At 46.0% G+C, this 22,304-nt stretch overlaps 1 protein-coding gene across 1 annotated transcript in view; it reads left to right on the forward strand.

Annotated features, from left to right (window-relative positions):
* LOC114874872 overlaps nt 1-22,304 on the forward strand; it is a 175,403-nt gene that overhangs the window by 46,716 nt on the left and 106,383 nt on the right. The window contains exon 3 of the mRNA XM_029184573.2: nt 8,100-8,186. Within this exon, the coding sequence (XP_029040406.2) occupies nt 8,100-8,186 (87 nt within the window). The remainder of the gene's footprint in view (nt 1-8,099; nt 8,187-22,304) is intronic.

A 22,304-nucleotide genomic window follows, 5' to 3' on the forward strand; every position in this document is an offset into this window, starting at 1 on the left:
AACAGAGAGAAGAGGAGACGATTGTCTGGGTCGAGGAGGAACGGAAAGACGGCTCGAAAGGTGGTAGGGAGAGAGAAGGGCCTCGAGGTAAAGAGGGCCCTATCAAGGTGAACCACTTACACTTTACCGACTGGATTACACTAAGCGATCGAACTCGGGCTCGGAACGCAGAGAAAGGGTCGCTCGCATTGCGTGCGATCTCTGTTGAAATCGTAGCAGTACGGGCATCTTTCCACCTGACAGTAAATCACGACATACTAATCTAATTTTTTTAATTGTTACATCGTACCAAAGGTACTTACTTCGCAATTGTTCACGCCTAATGCTTCGCCGATAGGGAATAACATAGTTTACTGTTTAATCTGGCGCGCTCTTTTACGCGCGACGGTTTTATGGAAACTTATGCGAAACGATCGAAACCGAGACTATCGAAGGATTCGAGCCGGAGTTACGCGTTCTGCATACTGAAGCTTTATTATGCATAACTTTACGAGCGGAGAGTTTATTCGTACGAATTCTAGGCGTATTCGATGAAGTTTACAAGCGACCTCCGCTTCGTTACCGCGGGGAATAGGAATAAACGCACTAGAATCTGCAGGATTTTACGGTCACTCTTTGCACAGCAGTCAGCTGTTCCCTTCATGTTGCTGCGTTGAGAATTTCTGAATGGAATCTGGCTTCTCTTTACTGGAGAACGTTTTAATTCCATCTTTCCCTCCTTGAAATAAGGGATTTGCAATCGTTTGGTATCTTCTTCAGAAATAACGAAGCGACAAGTATGGATCAATTTCAAGATGCTGAAAATATTTATTTCTCACTTCTATACTTACAGCAACATTGTATTATATTACGTGCATTCAGTTTCACCAGGAAGCGTTATATAACGCGTTTTCAAATGCTTTCACCTATGAAATTAATTCGATGGGTCACGGACCTGTGCAGATAAATTTGCAGAACGGCTGGCTTAAGCGTTCGAATGAAAGACGAGGCAGTCATATCGTTCTCAACTCTCTTCGAACTTGGGAATGTTTGAAAAGCTTTAAAACTTCAATATTTCAAGAACCTTGGGAGCATAGGATCTCGTGACTTCTGAAATTGAACTAATATATCATCCACTTAACACAGAGGTTTCAAAGCACCCCCAGATTCAAGGAACCCTGAAAATCATCAAAAATTTTTGTCATATGTTCCAAGCGTTTCATGTCCGCGAGAATCTGGGTTAGAGATGACTCTCGCAGCATCAAATCGCGAAAAACTAGGTGGAGAACGGTGAAATTAACCAAGAACACGGTTTCTTCGAGACCAAGTGTCTCATAGGCGCGACTTTGAAAATTCGCTCGAAACGTTCACGCCCATCTCGGTCGCAGATATCTGAAATTCCATAAAGAAAGTACCGCTGATTTATTGCACGGCGGGTCAATTGAAAACACCTGCAATTCCAACGGTTCCCGCATTGCGGTTTCGCAATCGATCCGTCGGCTTCGATTAATATGGCCTTACACGATTAGTAGGTTGCGCGAAGTTTATTACCTGGCCGCGATGGAAAAATTACGACACGAGAAACCCCTGGGCCTTTAATAAATTCCTGAATTCGAGAAATCATCTCTTATCGGAATGCAACGTGACCCAATAATCAAACAGTCAGCACTTTTCATTCGCGAAATGATTTTTCACGTTCATTTATTCATAAATAAACGAAGACAAATAATTATCCTTCAAGCAATGTAAGGAATTTTTATAACGCGCCTTCTCTTTAACGTTGCACTTTGTAAGATATAAAAATATCGTTGCACGAAAGCTCGTGGCGCCTGGAGTCCGGACAAATTTCAGGGTTCGCGAAATCGTCCGCGGTATTACTTGAAAATAAAAAAAAAAAAGAGAATCTTCCTTCGCACCGTTGAAAAGCAAGGGCTTTATGAACGCGGCGTCGTGTGTGCCGTCGTAACTTTCTCGAGCTGATGCAGGCAGGTAAGAGATACACGGCAAAAGAGGAAAGAGGAGGAGAGATACGCGTTGTACGCGTGAACGAGCGAAAAGAGGGTTTTCGAGAGTAAGACAGAGGACGTAAAATGTCGTGCGCGCACGCCCGCTCGTAATTGCAGTTTGCGTTTCTCACGCGAGGATCTTCGACGTGATCTTCGGCTCCGCAGGAAGGTAGAGCCGGCAAGATGCCGCCGTAATTTCTGATGCGCGATAAAATGATTCGATTCGTGTCGTCAGGAATGAAACGTGATCGTTCGTAGGGATTTTGACAGGATCGAACGTTTCATTTGCTCGTGTATCGCATTCCCCGTTGCTTCTATTATTCTTAAATGGTGCTCGAAATTGGAACAAATCATATATACTCTTTTACCACGATCGCAATAAAATTTTATACCATTTTCTAACATTTCACAGTTAAAAGGATTTACATTTAAGAGACGATTAAAACTGTGAATGATGTGCGAATACAATCGGATTAGACACGAATTAAAATTTCCATCACGCAAGTCCTCTGATCTCGCATACCAACCGTTTACGAGCAGATTGTCGTCCTATCGAATTCGAACGGCCTTCGCAGTCACTTCGAGTCAGCCATCAAAAGCTTTATCGCAAGCATTAAAAGAAGAGAAGAAAGAGGCGGCGTTGCGCAAAAATCGCCGACGTATTAGCGCGATTACGTAGCCGTCGGGGTCGTTTAATTACCGATAATAACAGTAAAAACGACGTTCGTAGTTGTCGAGCAAGAGCATTATCCCCGTCATACGTTGCTTTACGGCTCGAAGCATTGTACGCGACAGTCGTTTCTCGAACGAGCCACGAAAAGAGGAAATATTTGCGGTGTTTCGGTCAGGATTTCCGTTCACCGGATTGTATTTTCAATTTACAGAAGAGCGCGATAATGTCTCGGACGGGAAAAAGCGAGAGAACAGGGCGAATAAGTGGAAACGGGGGTCGCGGATCAGCCAAGGCGTTCGGCACAATTTCACAAGGACAATCGGGCTGATCGAGATAATCAGCAAGCGTGCCAATCAACCGATCCCGTCCAATGGCATAGATATATTGTTTCTGGTGTAGGTTGAACGGCACGGAATTATGATCCGTATTTATGCGAGATCGTTATCCACGGCCGCGGAAACGTTTCTCTCTGCCAGGCATCAGATAACGCGTATTGTTCTCACGAAAGTAGGTTATATCGGGGAATAAAACCGACTCATTTCCAGACGACGTTTACGAGCACCAGCGACTTATACTCCCCCATTGCCGGTTTTACGATTTATTCAGCTTTAAATACCCTTCGACCGTGTGCCAGCTTCGAATTTCACCCGACTCAACTTGTTCGATCGACTTGCTCGTACTACGAGCGTTCGCATTTTAACGATTTCACTGCGATCCCTGTGTACCCGGGACGAATGATTAATTTCCCCGCCCACCTTTGCTTCACGCGTCACTCGATTAATCGTGGAAAGTCACGCGCGTTCGAATACTTCCGGTGAAATTTCTAACCTTTCCCCCGACATCATCGTTGTGTATCTCTTACTCGATACTCTGCGTTAGATGGAGATCGTTTCTCTTCAGAGATATCCTAAGGTAAATTTGCTTAATTTTTGCCTGGACTATCGGTGATTATAAGAGAATATACTTGAAATAAATATCAAACGAAACGAGAATATTTATCGACATCATGCACCGTGTTGGTGTCTTTAAAATCCAAGAATATTTTTGTACCGGTATGAATAATTAAATCTCCTCTCACCCCCTACGCGGCTCGATTAATCGAGGAAAGTCACGCGCAGCAAAATTTTCCCCTAGAGATTTCCTATCGCTGAAACGATAATATGAGCAAACACGTCGAGCGGAATTACGTGTCTCGGTGTGACTAGGAGTATATACAGAAAATCGGCGACCAATTTTCCAGGACGATCGATTCGCCGCGAATTACCGGCAGGATCCTACGATAAATTACGTTTGCCATGTGAAATCGAGATGCCAGCTAGCTAGTACCGTGAACACCTAGTTACCGAGCTCGTTCGACGTTATTCTTCAGGCCACGATAGAAGCGTATCGACGCGTGTTGCACTCTTGAAGCAGAGTTTACGCACGCTGCGTCGCGTTTCAATGTACGCGCACGTGCGACACGCGTGCTCGCACGAGTTGCCATCGCGAATACAGTTCGAAGAGCTTGCAAACGATTCGCTTGCATCTCGTTCATCGACGAATAAAGGATCGTTTTTGAGGGGTGTTTAACACGGGGTGCGTTTCGAGCATCGAAAACATTGCCTTTGCAGTTTCGTGCTTGGTAAACGTTCTCGTTGTTTGCTTTAGAAACGAAATTACCTTAGGTAAGGGTAGCAAGGAGAATAAAAGAAATGGGGTAATAGGAGTCAGTATATTATTCGCAACATTGTAGATTGGGCAAAGAATAAGTTTTATGTATACTATGCAATTCCATTTAGCTCTGTTTATTTTGCACTACATTGTACAATCCAATTGATACACAAAATCCATCAAATTCGCTTGGATTAAAATAAAATGAAAAATTATAACGAATGAAAGTTACAGGGGAGCAGGTTTGATTAACTGGCGATCGAGCGTAAAGAATAAACGTGCAAATGTAAAACGTAACAATGTCCCGGGTAAAAGTTTGTTATATTTTCCATTTCCAACATTTACCTACGTGCAACGTTTAAACTTCATTACATCCCACTGTTTTCGGTACACAACAATCGTTGGTTTACAAAAATATCGGATAAGCCCGGGTTCGGCCTCGCGCACCTGTCAAACGAACGTTTAATTTGCTCGTACAATTAACATTCGCGGATCGGTGAACGCGCATTGCAAATCGACGAATCGCGTTACGTCGGCACATTGCATTGAACCAGCCCTAATGCGCTTCCAAGTCGTTTGATCATATCCAAGCGTGGTCTTTAACAGATGACAAACGTTGAACGGACAATGAAACGAGCTGTTGCGAGCAACGTGCGTTTATTAAAAAAAAAGACCACCACCGGCGCGTTTGTATGCGGCATTAAACTCATTGAAGCTTCGCTCGAAACAAATGTTATGACAATCAAGAACCGTGAATCGCAGCCGCGATAAATAATCGCGTTTCCACAGCGTTTAATAACGAATGCCTCGCGCCACAAGGCAGATTAATCGGCCAGCTTTATCCAGCGATCGCTACAATACACCGAGATTCCGGCGCGATTTAATTAATCGATTGACTCGCGAAGCGAATCGCGTAATTTCGAGCGATCAATTTCCTTAAAGTGGCCGCTGTAAAACGCACACCACGATCGGTCACCTTGCGCTGTGCCGTGCCCGTTCACCCAATCAATGATAATTCACGCATGATTATTCATTTGTATGTACGACCAGAACGATTTTCAGTAGAATTAAAAGTCCTTGCCCTTGCCACGTGAAATGGGCCGGCTCGAACCTCTTCGAACCACCCCTTCGCCCTATGTTATATATCAAACTAATAATCTATGGTTAGAACGGAAGGCATTAAAAGACAAAGTAGAATGCAGAGGACACGGGCGACGCGGGTACGACTAGGGTGGCGAATTACAGGCATTATTTATGGCCAGGCGAAAGTACAGCGAAAAATAGCGACGACAGAGAGAGAGAAAGACGCGAAGGGATCTCGAGGGCGGACCTTTTTCCTGCCACGTGGCACAGACGTGTTTGTAAATTGCTTCCGATATGGACGAACGAGTGGAACGCGTGCTCGCCTAGTCTGCGCTGGATTTACGACAGTTCGCCTCCGCTTTACCTTTTTACCCTCCCGTTTTACATCCTTCTACTTCTTCGTTTTCTTCCGCGCGCTGCCGAGATTTCCGCTGAATCGTTTCCATCCTGCCACGACAATGAAGCAAAGCCTACAATTTACATTTCCCCGAATTCCTCGAAGGAAAACAAGGTATTAGCAGAGTAAAAAGAAAAACAATTTGCGTGGAACCGGATGCAATAAATCGCAGAGGGCTGACTTCCAGTGTCACGTAAGAGTATGACATCAAATTGCATGAGAAATGTCTGACAAAAAAATGTCGCAGTGTCACGAGAGAAAATTTACCCTTATGGAAAACAGCGCGATGGAAATAACGAGGCCGGAAGCGATCGAAGAAATATTTATTTCACTCGACGCTTTTGACCCCTTTTTTTTCGTCCCCCCAGCCACGTGGAGGGTACACGCGTGGTAAATCGCTTCCTATACGCGCGACGGCTAAAGTGACACGCGCGCGTGCCCGGCTGTTTCGAATTTACGACGACTCTTCTGCCTTTCGCCCCTGTGCTTTTTCATTCCACGCTTCCGCGGCTCGATGCCACTTGTTTCACAAACGAGCACCGTGAAACGGCTTCTGTTCCTCTGGCCGCGTGTCCCCCGTGTGTACAACGTTTCTCCACTTAGCGTCCCTACGACATCGCCGCCGTTTTCTACCACGCGTGTCTCTGCCATTTCTCCTTCCACCCCATCGCGGCTGCAGCGGTTTGTTTTGTTTCACGAAACTCGCCGCGGTGCAGGCTGTTGTACGGCGATGCCGGCTATTAAAACATCTCGTTGCGTGGAAATTTCGGTAACTGGCCTGATACGTGTCTCCTCGCCGAGCTAAACACCGTGACACGAGTTCTGTTTTGTCACCGCCGAGGGAAACAATACACAGATTCCACTAGCTATTCTAACTCACGCTAGCCAGCTAATTACTATACTTATTCTTTTCCGCTACCGTTACGCGTGTCCTTTGCGGCGAACACGCGAAGAATATTTATGTAATTTATGAGCCAGTCGCTTCTGCGAATGGAAATTCTTCTTGCGATTCATAAAACTAATGGTAGATACAGGAATTTTGAAATTTGAAATATTTTCTTGAAAGATGAAAAGTACGTGAAATACAATATTCAGCCGGAATTCCACTGTAGGGATAACAAAATCAGATAACAGGGTAGTACAACGTCGAATTGGAGCAGTGGTCGCGACGTCGAGGGTCGAGCTTCGGTGGCGGGCCGGAATAATTTCTATTTCGATCATTAGAAGACAAAACGTGTCCACGTGTGTTCCGCGATAGTATCGGGACAACAAGGCCAGCAAGGGAGCGGAACAGTGTGTTGGCCGTGTAAACGGTAGACGAGCAGAGGAGTCCAGTCTCGGAGCAAAGGCAGTGGACCAGTGGGGCAGGTTTCCTTGGAGAAATCTCTGAGCAGAGTGCAAGAGGCGAAAGAAAGACAGCAAAAGAGAGAAGGATCGTGTGGATGAGAGGAAGAAGAACAAAGAGAACCAAGAGGATCGAGAGTTATTACGGACAGAGGTTACGTGGTTGTTGGTGCGCTCGTAACTGCAGAATATCTCGTGTGTTTCGTCGAGTTTCGAGGTGGAAACAGGAAATTCTTGAATCCGTTCGCCAGGCCTGTAGGTAGGCCTTTTATTCCATCGTGGATTTGTACGAGAAGATAAAAGATTAACAAATTTGTAAGTCCGTATTTAATCAATTTAGCGAAACAAGAATGGGAAATCTCAAGTCCTACAGTCGAAAGCCTAAGTACTTGGACTAAGAATTGATGAAGGCAATAAAATATTCGCAAACCAGTGCGAATTCGTTTGCCAGTGAATACGCACCTTAAAGCTAATATTTACTTTACGATCGATCTTTTTCCTAGATTGCTCGCTGGTTCTTTGTTACATTGTCTTTTCTATTATAGTCACGATTAATGACCTTAATCGTTCGATGTCGCTGCGGGATACTTTATATCGTGTCGTGATCGGTCGGATCAGGTAGCATCGATATTCCCTTCCGTCTATGGAACCGCTAGATGGATACAGATAAATGATGTTGCTGAGAAACGATTTGATCAGCGAGCGTCGATGATTTATTGGTAAAAGAAGGAACATTAATATAACACATGGGAACAATCGGTTTTAGCGTGTAACGCTTACGCAATGAAATTTGTAAGGAAACGAGTAACAGTTGATGGTGTTCTTTATTAATTCATCGTGTACAACTGTTTTATTTTTGTCAGTGGTATTCAAGGAACAGTATGAATTAATTGGATACAAAAATCTTTCGGGTGACTTGGAAAACGTAGAATCACCAAACATCATATGTTTCTTGTTCCTTTTACAGGGATGTTGGGGAAGTGGTGACGTCAAACTGAGAGGATCTCGACCAGGAATACCGAAGATAGCAGGAGGCTTGGATCGCAGCCACAAGGTAGGAATCTCTTGTCAGTAACGCTAGATTCCAGTACACTGAACATTCGTACATATATTATGATTGCCGTGTCGATACCTGCCGCCGGATTTGCTCGCGTCAGACGGGAACTTCAGCAAACAGACCATGAAAATGAGTTTCTAAAATTCACTCGCCCGTTCCTCTGACTAACTCCACGTGTAGCATTCCCCGTTCGTAAACGCTCACCTTACAAAAGTTAAGATCTCGAATCTCCGTGTTACCCGGAGATAAACACGTCACGCCGTAAAATCTCCTGGCAACGCAGCCAACATCCGCGTGAGGAGTCCCGAAAGCATCCTGGTCCCCGCTATTAGCAACAATTACAACCAGTTTGTTAATCGTCCCGCGTTCCCAAGCGAGATTATCAGCCGTAACATCGCGGCTGCTTCCTCGCGAGCAACGTCCTACACCGCGATCCTCCTTTTTTCAACTTTTAATACATCCTCCGCCGTGGTCGTGTCCCTTTCCAGCCTGTCTCTCCGGTCGAGCGTTCATTCGGATATTGCCGAATATTTCGGTCGGATAAGGCAGGGGTCGGCTCCGTGGCGCTTTGTCCGGCTCGCACAATGGTGCACGGCGGGGGAATAATAAGAAACCGCTGGTTTCTCGATCGAAACGGTAAAAGGGACGAGGAGAGCACCAGCAGTCTGGCAAGGGCCTCGTGTATGGATAGAGAAAGACGAGAGGTATTCGGGAGACAAAAGATAAACTCGACCGACTCGAAGATACGATCCGCTAAATCCACATTTGTATATTCCTCCTACCAACCGGCCGGCACATCCGCTCGTTCCTTTCCATCCTTCCCTGCGGTTGCTTCCTTGTGTCGTTGACGAGTACCTATTCCGAGGAGCTGCCTCCGTGCCCCACGTACTTGCAATGAAAGAAGAAACACGTGTTTCTTAAGTACCATCTACATTTTTGAATTTTGTAAGACAGCAAATGGAAAGTTTAAATTGCGAAATGGAGGGTGACGGGAGTATCAATTCACAGTGACAGTGAAAAATTCGCATTTCAATGCTGTTGCGAGTATTTCGCGTTGTTCCGTGGCATTCTTTACCCGAGACAGGCGAAATTTGCCTGTCATTTCGAATAACTATTTACAACTGGCTGGAGAGATCAAGTCGGATTCTTGCATACGGGAGAATACGAATGGTCAACGTGGTCCTCAGGAGGAGTCCTGCTAGAAGGGGCAGCGTTTCGCCTGCAGGGCGGTCCGGCCTCATTAAACGTTGCCACGGGACCATGCGGGATCCTGGGTTGCCCGTTTCGCCGCACGCGATCGTCCGCAGAGATCTCTGTCATTCGACGGAATGACTTTTCGTCTGCGGCTACCGTCAACGGGACGACGTCACGGCGCTTTTTGGAGAACACCAAAATCGGCGTCACGCCGAGTGGAATTGATGCGAGAGAGTACACGCCATGGTTAACGAACTAATTAACGGCGATCCGGCCAAATGAAAAACGTCGCGTCGCGGAAATTCGTTGTCGCGTTTTGACCCGGCGAATTTGTTCCGCGCTTCGCACCTCGCCCCCTCTCTATATATTCGGCACGATATGATTTCCGCGTTTATGAGTTGACGACGCGACAACGATCGAACCGATTTAATCGGCCCCGTTGTTCCGCGCCGGGCTTCGTTATTGAACGATAATTAGTTTTCGTTCGCGCGATTCGCGAAATCATTTAACGAGGCGCTCGTCGACGGTTCGGTATAAATATAGAAGCATCCTATTGAAATCTTTACCTCGTAATGCTGTTAAAAATGTTATTAATTAATCGATAGTCGGTAGTGAATAGTTTATGAACAATCGAGATTTTACTTCACTGTTAGAATCAATTTCGGAAGCAATGAAGTTTTCAACGGTCCGTCAACAACCAAGGCACTCAGCTTTCCGTCAGATCAGCCAGAAATCGGGCTCAATTTACAGTTTCGGATGAAGAAGCTGTCAATCAATTATTAATCGAATTCCAGCGTGAACGGTAACTATCAGAAGCAGGTGAAGTCTATCGAGTGCGGAGATTCTGGCATCCGGCACTTCGAAAGAGTCGAAACCACGAGTTTCACTTCATCCATGTATAAAATTGGCGTTAAACGCCTGTTGACCAGCGCCGCGAGCGAATCGCGTAATTAAGTGAAAACGTTTAAATGCGTGCACGCCATTGAACTCCCGATCGGCGATTCTCGTCGGAAATTTATGGAACATTATTCTCCTCGTTCCTGTTTCCATTAACCTACATAATTAACCCATTAAAAAATTCCTCTTCTCGCTGTCGGAAAATTCAACAAAAAATATCGCGTTAATACATTTCGCGGAAAGAAACAAAGGATCGTATCTGGACGCGATAGGGTTTGAGATATCGCGTGAAATAATATTCGCGAAAGTTTATCGTGCTCGCAAAGCCACTTCCGCGTGGATCGTCCATTATCTGTTCTACTCGAACCGGAGAAGTTGGTCGGATTCTCTTTCGTTCCACAACTTCTGTCGCAGATAACCCGTCCCATAAAGCGTCCCCTATCAGGGTGAAAGTTCAACGGGACATTATTATTGCGTTCCCGGCCGAAACTGGGTGAAATTAAAAGAAAACAAAGTCGATCGTTCGTACAACGAGGGACGCGGCGTCGGTAAACGGCTGGTCGGGCAAACGAGGTTATTACTTTTTAATTAACGCATCCGGCCAACGTCCGTAGCGTGGGTCAAAGCGAAACTCTTCCCTCCCACTCGTTCGTTCGTTCGCTTCTTCCGCTTCTGACCGTTTCTGGAATCGAGCGGTAACTGGAACGTCGCGCGATTTTCGCGCTATCATGCTCGCGTCGAAAACACGGGGCTCGCGACGTCGTAAAGTGGCGATCGAATCGTCGCCGTGGAAAAAATAAAGGAGCGAAAAAGTGCGGGATAAACGTAGAAACAGAGGGATCCTGCGAACGCGTAATCGTTCGAACCAGATAAAATCGGAGCGTAAGCCGCAATAAAATCGTAACGAGATTGCGTCGCGTGGGCGTGGCGTGGCGGGCTTCAATTATTTCGGGAAACGTGGCTGGATTTAAAGCAACCTCCACAAACCTGGAGGGGGTTAGAGGGTTTACGTTGAAAATTATTTTGCAATTTTATAGGGACGCACGGGTTTTCGCGTTCTGAATTTTACACGGGACATGCACACGCTTCCTGTCCATGGCCCTTTCGCGTTATCGTTACCTGCTACGTGCTTCCTCGTGCAAAATGCAGCCGCTTTTACCGTCTTCTCTTAATCCCACGAGAAAACACGCGATTTTTCGTACGTTTCGCTTCTGCTTGTTTTCAATGTTTTCTTTCCGCCTCCGTGTCCAGATTAACGCCCGCGCGAGATCCGATGCGTCCATCAGCCAATTTTCCAAAGTATAATTTAATTTTATTCAATTTTTAGATATTTTTCCATATCTGCTATTAAAATTAAAGAAGAAATATTCGAAATTTCAACCTTAGCTGAGGCATCCTGCTCGGAAATTGAAACGTCTCGCGTCTCCAAAAACTTGTTTCTCGGGGTAACGTCAGTTCGTTCAACTTTCCTCGTGGAATTATTTATGCCGCAAAATAATTAAAAAAATCTATTTCGAAACAGCTCGGTACTAGTGTCGCAGCATGTATGGACAGCAACTGTCAGATCTCGTATTTACAAAGGACAACCGTACCTTTCCGCGAACATTTTGAATAATGAATGTTCAGCAATGATCCGACAGCAAAAATGCAACATAGTAATTACTCGTCTCCGGTCTGGCTCATAACTTTGTGGCTGAGACTTACGCAACCGGTCGCGTTTGCATAATCAGTTCCTCGGTGTCGGTCGAAACGTCTTTATCGTGCCGGTTCGTTTTACATAATTGTGCCGTTGCGCGTCATATTTTTGCAACAGACATGCCCCGTATAATTAAATACGCGAAAAACAGAGCGGACGGGCCGAGCCTTTTGACAGAGACACGGGTGTCCTATAGCTCTCATAATTAATGCCTCGCGTCTCGCGCGATTACGCGAAGTAAAACGAAAAGTAACAGCGATTACTTTTTTATCGATCTTCATCCGAACGATCCAATAACCCCTCCTTACGATCGATTTAAACTCGAATCACTCGGCCCGAAAGATCGCACGGTGAATCGAAAGCGGTCGAATCAATTTCCTTTGCAAAGCGGAACAATAAAATTTGATTTATTTTCTATAACGGTTGATATACAACAGTTGCCATAGAATGATATAATTTTAGGATACGGCATGAAATTTTCATTGAACGAATACATCGCTGACAATCTACGTCGGCAATAAACTTCTGGCACATCCGAATCAGTTTGAATTTATTCATAGAATTGTCTATAGAATAGCTCTTAAAATAGGTATTAGCTGAAAAAACGATAGACCTTATTCCGTTAAATTGGAGCACACCGAATGTAGGTAATTTGATTAAGAATTAATTTCATTACGATGATTGCTGCAATTACAAATCATTTATCGTCTACCTACATGATGGAAACAACGAATCGGTGGTTGACATTTAATAAGCATGTTGCGATTTTGCATTATTAATATGTAACACGCGCGTGAATTCATCAGAGGAGAAGGTGAAGGTGGAGGTAGGAGAATCGACACCCAGTGCCTGGATTTCTTCCAAGGGTGATGTTCGCTGGCGCGAGTGCCCTACGGGAGCGTGCAATCCGCTTGCAGGTAACACGGCATCGGGATTAATTCCGAGCGAGCGTTTCGGCTCTCTCGCGGTCTCGCGCGACGCTCAGCTTGTTTTGAGTTTAAATACTTTCGCTCGAACGAGCCGGAAAGAGGGTCCGGCTTAATTTATCGTGCGGTTTAAATACTGTTCGGGGCTCACGGGAGTCGAACGTAAGAAGCGGCGAGGCTGGCCAAAGAATCGCGCGTCGAACAACCGTTCTCGCTCGACGATTCCGCTCGAACAGCCGTAGGGATGAGGCGGACAGTCTTTGCCTCGCCACGGCCACGGCCACGCTGGAAACGTTTTAAGAATCTCGAAACATCTGCTGCCACGGCTGACTGGGAGCCCGTGAAACACACAATCGGTCCACACACGTTCCTTCGCCCGCTCCCGATCTCGATTTTATCGCGACGATGCGCCTGTTACCGGCGATACCGAGCCTCCTCGATCCCTGAGATAAAAACAATTTTTCTTTCCACACTCGTTCCTCCTTCAGCCACTGACTTTCCGGTTAAAAAATATGATCAATTTTTGTTGACACATTGAATTTCAATTAAGTGTAATTTAAGGGTTGTACCTTCTCGCATCTCTTTTCAATCTACGATAAACATAGCTGCCGTTTCATTTAGGAATCTGGCTGTTGTTCCGGCGAAAGCGGCAAAACTCTCGCGAACGTAGCACGAAGTAACACGAGTTTTATTCGCGCGTAAAATTATGCAAATTCGCGAGTGGAATGGTACTAGGTGGAAAACGGCAACGATCGCCGGCAGCGTTACGTTCCCTAGGAACGAGGCGATGCTGGGAATCGGCGGGATCGAAAAACAGGCGCGAAACTGTGCTATGAATTTCAATTTCTCTCTTGCCTCCTTCATGAATCGCGATTTAAGATGGCAACTTTGTCTCGCCGGTTGCGAAAGGTAACGGCGTATCCCGTTGCGAAATCGGTTCCGACCGATCGTATCGGTACACCCGCTAGCTATTTATTTCGGGAACGTTTCAATTTCCCGTATTCCTTGAACGACCCATTTGTGCGCTTTGGTCAGCGACGTTATGCTTTTTCGAACATTCGATAAGTAATACATTCGCCTGGTTCGTGACCAGAAGCGGGAAATCGGATATTTCGATCTCGTAACACCTTTCGATATACGTCGTTCAGACTTTTCATCTTGCCTTCGATTGTTGATCCCGATAATACATAAAACTTTTCCACGGTAAAGTTGTTTCTAAGAAAATTGTCCACCGTCTCGAAACGTTCTATCAATGGACGAAATCCTTCTTCAATCTCCTTCGGCAATCACGGAATCAATGCGTTCGGTTGGACGAGGTTCGATCGGCGTGATTCGAGGTTTGCTTTCGATGCGCAGCAGCCATGTCTCAATATTTGGGAAGATATAATCGGCTTATAGTGTTCGGACGGTAACTTCGGACTGGGCCCTACCTGACTGTTCGCGTTCCACGAACGTGACACGTGAACGGGTCCGGATATCTCGGTAGAAAGAATAACAGAAGCAACGGGAGCGCATGGTAAGGGTTGGAGGGACAAGGAGAGACGAAGGGCCTGTGGACGTGGTATCGACTCGGTGAGGAACACGAGATTTCAATTACTCGGCTACCATTTCATCAAACCGGGACTCTTCTCGTGGCCGAAAGACCCTTCCAAGTAGCCACCACCTCACGTTCCTCGTGTCATTTCTAACGAGCGACGAAATGGGACAGACCTGCATACCGAGCGTGCTCTTGTCTTTCGTTGCTGTCTGGGAACCGATCGATTTCCGAATGCACCGCAAACCAAATTCATGACTTCGCTCTGTTACAACTTTTTTACACTCGCGAGAACAGATGATTGATTAGAATAACATGAATATTCAATTTATTCGAACAAGCTTCCTTTCGAAAGCTTATATTTATACATAGTACGGCAACAAAGTTTGAACACCGATACTTGTTGCAAATGCAAATCGATGAACGAGAAACAAAACAGATTCGTCGATGCAGGATTCAGATTTTTTGAAACTGTTACTCCCTATCGACCGGGGGAATCGCCAACTACCGGAAGTATCGCGGCGAATGCAAAGGGTTGCGAACTTAAAGCATGACCTCGTTCTCTGTGAACCCGTTTTCGAATGGGACTCGATGGAATTAGAAACGTAAGGGAAGAGAAGGAGAGAAGGGAGGTAGAATTCGTATGACTGTTTATCTGGTTGAATCTAAGTGGATCTACGCGATACGGGATAATCTTGGTATTCATCCAAAGAAAGAGGGCAAATAAAGGGACGGGGACGCGGGTCGCCTTATCTGGCTGGGTAGAACTACTAGAAACTACCTGGTAGGCCGATGCGCTTCTTATCGGCTTCCTGGAGCTCGTTAATGCCCGCCGATACTAATTAACGAGACGGTGGCGCGGGCGTTTGTCATCGACGCGCCGTTTCCGGTGAAATTTTCAAGCGGACCGTTCTCCGCATCGTGGGTAAATAAAGCGAGCTACGCGGTCAGATAAGACCTCGCTTAGATCTCGAGATCGCTTGTAATTGCCGTTCGCTAATGAAAAATCGAAACAGAGGACGAGTTTCGCGGGTCTGCCGCGTCTAACGCATCGTTCGGCTTCGATGAATCCTCGGAAGTCATTAGGAGTTTCGCGCGATAAATATTATAAGCGCGAGTAAGAAATCCGCGCGGCGTTCCTCGGTCACGTTCCGCTTATCTGTGATTAACGATCGAAACAACGAACCACCGAGAGATCGAAACGAATCGTTTCTTTCTATCGACGTTTTAATGTTTTATCCATTGGCGCTTTAATTGGAGCGCGTGTTCGCGTTACGAGCGGAAATTTTCTGATTTCTCGACTGGTGAGCTGCTCGAACGAGAGATTCAGTTCACCAGCCGCCAGGTATGTCTTTGTGGAGCGACCAACGAGAGGAATTTTAAGTGATTTCGAAGTCAAAATTAGAGAATCGTTCGATTTTCCATTACCTAACTTTGTGACTTTATCCTCGAGGAAAGGGAAGCAATTTGTTCGATAAAATCGCTGCAGAACTGCAGCTTCTTTTTTCATTTTTGTTATAATCAAATTCATCAAATTTGCTCACGTTTAAGCAAAGTCGTTCGACGAAACAGGTGTCAAATAGTTTCTCCCCCTTTCGATCGCTTGTTCGCTCTAGGAAATGTTTTCTCGCCGCGGAAAATGTATTCACGCCGAAGGGTAGATCTAGAAGGAGAATCGGGCGCTAAGGGAAGTTTACTGGAGACGAAGAACAGAGAGGGTGTTCCGGAGTTTCGGGCCTGCCGCTTAAACACTGCGGTGTTACATAATCCGTCGGGATTAACCGTAGTCGCGCAGGATTAACTCCAGGAGACGGATTTCTAGTCCCGTTGGATACGCTTGGTCGACCAAAAATATCAAATCGTCGTCGTCGACGCCTGTGACAGATCGTTCGTGTAATCTTCTGTTTGACACGATCGGTTTCCTCTACAGAAATCTTGGTAACTTGAAACTATAATTCATTATTACAAATACAATTATCGCTTTATCTACTGGAAGCTTATTAATAGACCTTCGATTATTAAAAATTCATTTATAATTCAGTTAAAATAATAAAAGTCAGGTGTACCTCAGTCATGAAATTTAATAATTAGATAATGAATTAAAGCTTTAACAAGCTCTAGACCGTTTATCATCCAATACAGGCGTCCTTTAAATTTCTTTTTTAGTTTGCCTCTTTTTATCAAGATACACAACGATCCTCGAATATTTATTTTTGCATGCTGGTCCGAAAGGTCGCAGCGTTACGTGTTCGAGGTTCAACGTTCCCGCGCCACGCGATATTTAACTGTGCCATAACGCGATATTAATATTCGAGCTAAATCGGCCCGTACATCATCGCGCGGAGGGCAGCAGGAAAAAGGCGAGCCGCGAATCCGCACGACGTCGTGGAAACACGGACAGGAACATCGAACCGCTGGAATTATTGCGACAGAATTCCGAGAAGGCGACGCGAAATATCTTTCCCTCCACCGGGACCTTGTGGAACAGTCAATTTTACGTAAAGATTCACTCGACATGGTCCTTAGTTTCGTTCCTCTTTTTAATTCCAAATTAATTTCAATCGATTTTGTTTATTTTCAACAGCATCGTTGTACAGTGAAATCTAAATGAAATATCTATCTATTACCACGAAACAACGCTCCCACCAGCCATATTGACAGTGAGGGATACGATACGCGTTATTTCTTTTTATTCACGAAATCTCAACCCGTTAATGGAAAAATACGTCGAGAATTAGATGCATCGGCCGGAGTGCGTTAGGCTCGTTTAAACTGAAACGTTGGTGATTAAAGGTAGATTACTTCGAGAGAGGGTTAAGATGGTCGTGAAGGGTAGGGATAAGCGATGGACAGAAAGAAAGAAAAAATAGAAATAGAAGGAGAGGAGAGAGCAACGTGGAAAGAATGCATCGTGGCAGAAAAGATCGTAAAGTCCTGACGCACCGGGACGTCACGCGAGACGACGTCCGGCGAACAAGCGGGAGAAGAAGGCCGAGCGACAAAATCGTAATCTCGCCAACACGTCGGATAATTATTCAGATATTCCTGAGAAGAATGTCCGAGGTATCTAGATACCTTTAATGGGGCAAGCTTTCAGCCGTTATCTGTCCAAGGCTCACTCGGGCTTTTACTCGGCTCAGTCGCCCGCGCAGATAAAATACACTCGTAGTCTTCCCCCCCCAATATAATTAACCGCTATCGGGGCACACGGCGTACCGTTTTTTTCTCCTCTCCTTCGTTCCTTCCTTCCTTCTTTCCTCCTCCACCCTTTCTTTTATTTCCATTTACTTTTTTCGGCCTTTTGTCGTTCTTTATTTCGTCCGGATCGAAATTCCATTACGAGCCATTTATTTTATGCGTGCGTGATCGTCGTCCAACGTCGTCCGCGTCTGGTCGCCGGAAAGAGGCGACCACGATAAGAGGAGAAGTCGGTCGTGCCTCGAGCTGACGTCGTTATACGCGAATAAGCGGCCATTTTCGCGGGACCAACTTGAAACTATAAAGTTTTCGCTTCTCCAGTATACGAAGACATGGAATTGTTTATCCTTTAACGTTTGATCACCGAAAAAGAGATTCTTGGACATTTATCGGTAGCATTTTCTTGAATTAAAATATTTTTAATCGTACGTATGAATCGGTTGTAATTTCCCGCCAAGGCTGCGCGCCAAGTGAACGGAGCAGGGCGTGCACGTAGCAGACGCGTGCAGAGCAACGAGCAAGGGGATCATCCGGGCGATCCTCAGGTGATAACCGTGTAGGAAGAGCGGCATGGTCATTGTGTTATCGCTCGTGGTAACGACGTGTCTCGGCAGCCTTCGTAGCAGCTGTCGTTGGCCGTAAGAAAGAAGCGTCGAGGTCCTGATACGGGATGCACGCGAGAGTAGGGTCTGTTCGTGTTAACGCATCCTCCTCACCTGGTCCTTTTCGCGATTTTTTCGAGAGCTTGTACGGAGGTAGAAGAAGAAGAAGAGAGAAAGAATCGGTCGTGCCACGAAAGGAATATCAATTTTGAATCCGATCGGTGGATACTCTCGGTTCTTCCATCTCCAGTCTACCACGAGAGCAGAGTGGTTCCCTTCTTTCTTCGGACCGGTCCCAAACTGGTTCCTTTCTGTTCGCTCGAAAGCTTCTACCGTACGGCTCGCGGCGGACGTCGACGAACGATTCGTTATGATCGTGAACGTTCCTATCTAGATTCGAGGGAGAAAAACGAGCAGAAAGTGGCAGCTCTGCTAATTGGTGATCCAACGCGACGGCTGAACCATCCGGCCGTCTCTTTCCTTTTGTCTTCTTTTCGATTTCTTCGCGACGCGATACGTTCCGCCTCTCGATAGACGGGTTAATTTAATTAATGCGAGTCTACATTCCACGAGCATCGCGTAGGTGAAAGGAAATCGCGAAATTTGTCGAGAACACGTAGGCGATCTACCAGGTGGGACGTTGTTGGTCGATTACCCGGTTCTTCCTAGAGAAACCTTTGTTTCAATGATTTTACAATTTATTCGTCGATGAAGATCTGTGAGAAATTCTCTGTCAGAGAATCGGTATTTCGAAGATAAGCAAGGAATTCGGCGTCCAATCTCTGCAAATCGAGTCTGGCATAATGTTTTATGAATCGACAAACTCTCAGAGTCAAAAACACGTTACTCTCGTAATCGAATTTCATCCAGGAAGTAAGCTTCATGAATTCGTTGCCTCCTGCAAGTGGCAATTTCGAAGAAGCAACGCGATGCAACGAGTCGGGTCTGGTCCTTCTGGTGAAAAGTATCTCGGGGCTGGTTGCGACGAAAGCAACCCAGCCAGCCAGTCACGCGTTATTTATTTGGAGCTCGACGACTCCCGCATCAACATAGTATCTACGTCGAGCATCCGTCGCCGTCCTTCCTCGCGGGCTGATTAATGAGCTGCCTCGACCTGTTCTCGTGCGCTGGAATCGGATACGCGAAAACGGCCGGCTAACATTAATAACGACATGCTAAAGTTTGTCCGACGTACATACGCCGCTGATCCCGAGCTTGATATCGCGGGAAACAAGAGCAACGACGTTGGTTACATCGTAATTAAGCCTCCCGCGGACCACTTCCGTTTCTGTCCGACCGTATTTCGTCGCATCCTCCCTAGCCTGAGTAGCTAGAACCTTTCGTTTCGAGCACGATGGTTTTGCTTAATAAAACACCGACCATCATTCACCTCGGCCATCCATGTTCGAAAAGGCTTTCGGCAACGCGATCAAACGAAACGACTGTCAAGCTACGTACTGAAAGAATTGACTACTTCCAACACGTTTTTCCTTCACTGCCGACTGGAAGAACGCCTTCTTATATAAGAAACGAAGAACTTAACCGAAGTCCTTCTCGCAAGTCGAATCGAGATGGGGTGGGACAGGAGGAAACGAGAACGGACTGCGGCTCTTTCTTCGACTTTTCATCAAGCCGCGAGAATGGTTTTCGATTAAGGCGCCGGATTGGCGGAAGTGGAATTGGAACGAGATCTTGAGGAGACAGGAACGAAGAGAGAATAAGCACCGGGGACAAGTGGTTAATTACGGTCACCGGCTATAAGCCATCACGATGGCTAACTCTTCTCGTTTAAGTTGCTGATCGTGCTTCCTGATTAGCCGGATAGCTATTTGTCCGTTATCGTTCGCGAACTCGTCTTAACGTTTGAGCAAGAAAATCAGACTGTCTTCGATCGAGGTGTTGCAGAATTCGTTTGGGTTTATTCTTTTCTTTAATTTTATTTGCTCAACCAGATAAGGAGACAACGTGCTCGACGACTGAGTCGCCGTGGCTTTTGTCACCGGGTATTATCGGTCGAAGCTGAAGTTTTCGTATGAATGGAAGGTAATCTGATTTCCGGTGGGTCAATGTTCTCTCGAAATTGCGGTGACCCGTCGCCTCGGCGTTCCGTGAACTGAAAGAAGATTAAAGTCCGGGAGTTCGAATTTGAAGCGATCCCCACGGAACTTGGAAACTGTGACGTGACATCTTCTTTCGCGAATCCTCTTACCTCGATCCCGTTCAATAATTATGCATCACGAACGCTTCTCCATACACTTCGTGATCTCCTGTTCCAGGGAAACTTCATCGACACTTCAGCAAATCACGTTTGATTGAAAATCTACCGAAACTGTTTCGAACAATACTTGTCCTCGACGGATGAATTCCTCTTTCTTGTTACTCCTCAAAGTTCTCGTTCATGGGAACGAGCTAAAGGAGAAGGAAAATGTCAGGTATCATCGAGCGCAACAAGATAGGGAAACCTTCTTGAAATTACCTCTCGAGTTGCCGAGGGTTTGACCCTTCGAGCTGTCGATTCTCGCAACTGTAGGTGTTCAATTACGACGCTGTGTACACAGGCTTTCCGTAGGACTCAGCGTTTTAAGGAAACGTTTGTCGATCGTGGTTGTCCCCATCGTCGCACTTTTTCTACGAATTCCCCTCGCCACGCTTCGATTCAATTAATTAGCGGCTTTCAACGAACGGAATGGTGTCTTTGCGACCAAATCCCTTTTATTGTTATCAGAAAATTCCCAAAACGAATGAAAGTTTCCAGCTGAAGAGTTCGCATTAATCATCGAGCATAATATTTCCTGATTGCATTTCTAATATTAAGATTCAACAGGTTCGTTCGTACGATTTCGAGCTCGATCGATCGACGTCTTTCGATATAACAAGAGACTTTGCCTTTCTCTCGTTCGCCACATTTACGTTTCTATTTGTCAACGAGCTTTGCCGCTGGCGTGGCTTTGAAACGCTTCTCGCACGGTTTGACGGCCCTTAACGACCAGCGAAACGAAATCTTGGTCCCGAACGAGATCGGGTCGAGGACCGGAACCGTCAATCGGATTCATCCGGTCGGATCATCCCGGGATAGAAAACGAAGGACAAGGCGGATGCCTGCGAGACGCGGCCGCTCCTGTGTTTGGACAAAGATCACGGATTGTCCCTCGGGCTAATGAGATTCCCCTTGTCACTGTGCACGATCTGACGATGCGACGGCGGCGGCGAAGGATTTTGCAAGGAGAAATTCTGCCGGGAACTCCTTGTTAGCCGGAGGCTGCCTGTGGCCAAGGATCTAACGGCGGGTGTCGATTTCCCGGAAGGTCAAACGTTCGTCTCTCCTTGAATTCGCCATTTATTAACGATGGCTGAAGATCGTTCTCATAGAATTTACCATTCAACACCTTCTTACGGATGTTATTACCAAGATTTCTTCGGGAACACGTACGAATTTCATTTTATCATCGGCCAAATGGTGTCAGGTTTTTTCGTAACAGAGACAAACGAGTCCTCTTTGATCAATCAAGAAAAAAGCATCGTCCACGGGACCAATCATTCTCTGCCCTCTGGAGAAGTTGCGAAGGTGAGACATCGAGAAACTTAGGATCAATTTCGTTTCGTACAGTTGGCGAGTATCGCGAAATAATAACGTTCGTCCCGGTCCAACGTTGGTCGATTTATTATTTTATCCGGTTCAGCGTTGTCACCCAGGGCCGTGCAAAAATCTCCTCCGTCGAAAGGGACAACGGTGGTTGATTTATTGTGGCGCGCGTGTGACACTCGCATTTATCACGAAGTGGATCAACCGGTCGGTGCGGCGGCGTGTTATGACATAAGGCGTGCCACTTTTGAGCAATCGGAGCCAGAGTTTTCAGTGTACCCCGTTCTATCTTCAGGCATCGGGTTGTCGATTTTTCTGAAACGACGATTCACTGTTTCGTACTGGAATTTTCTTGTCGCGGTGAGAATCCGTGTAATGGATCGTGTAGCCGTCAAGCGAGCCGTTTATTCATGATATTTTTCGTTCTTTCGAATCGATTATCAGCCAGGCATCGTGTTTTACATTGTTCCAGTGAACCGTGAACA

The sequence above is a fragment of the Osmia bicornis genome, chromosome 13, assembly GCF_907164935.1.
Source record: "Osmia bicornis bicornis chromosome 13, iOsmBic2.1, whole genome shotgun sequence".
NCBI lineage: Eukaryota > Metazoa > Arthropoda > Insecta > Hymenoptera > Megachilidae > Osmia > Osmia bicornis.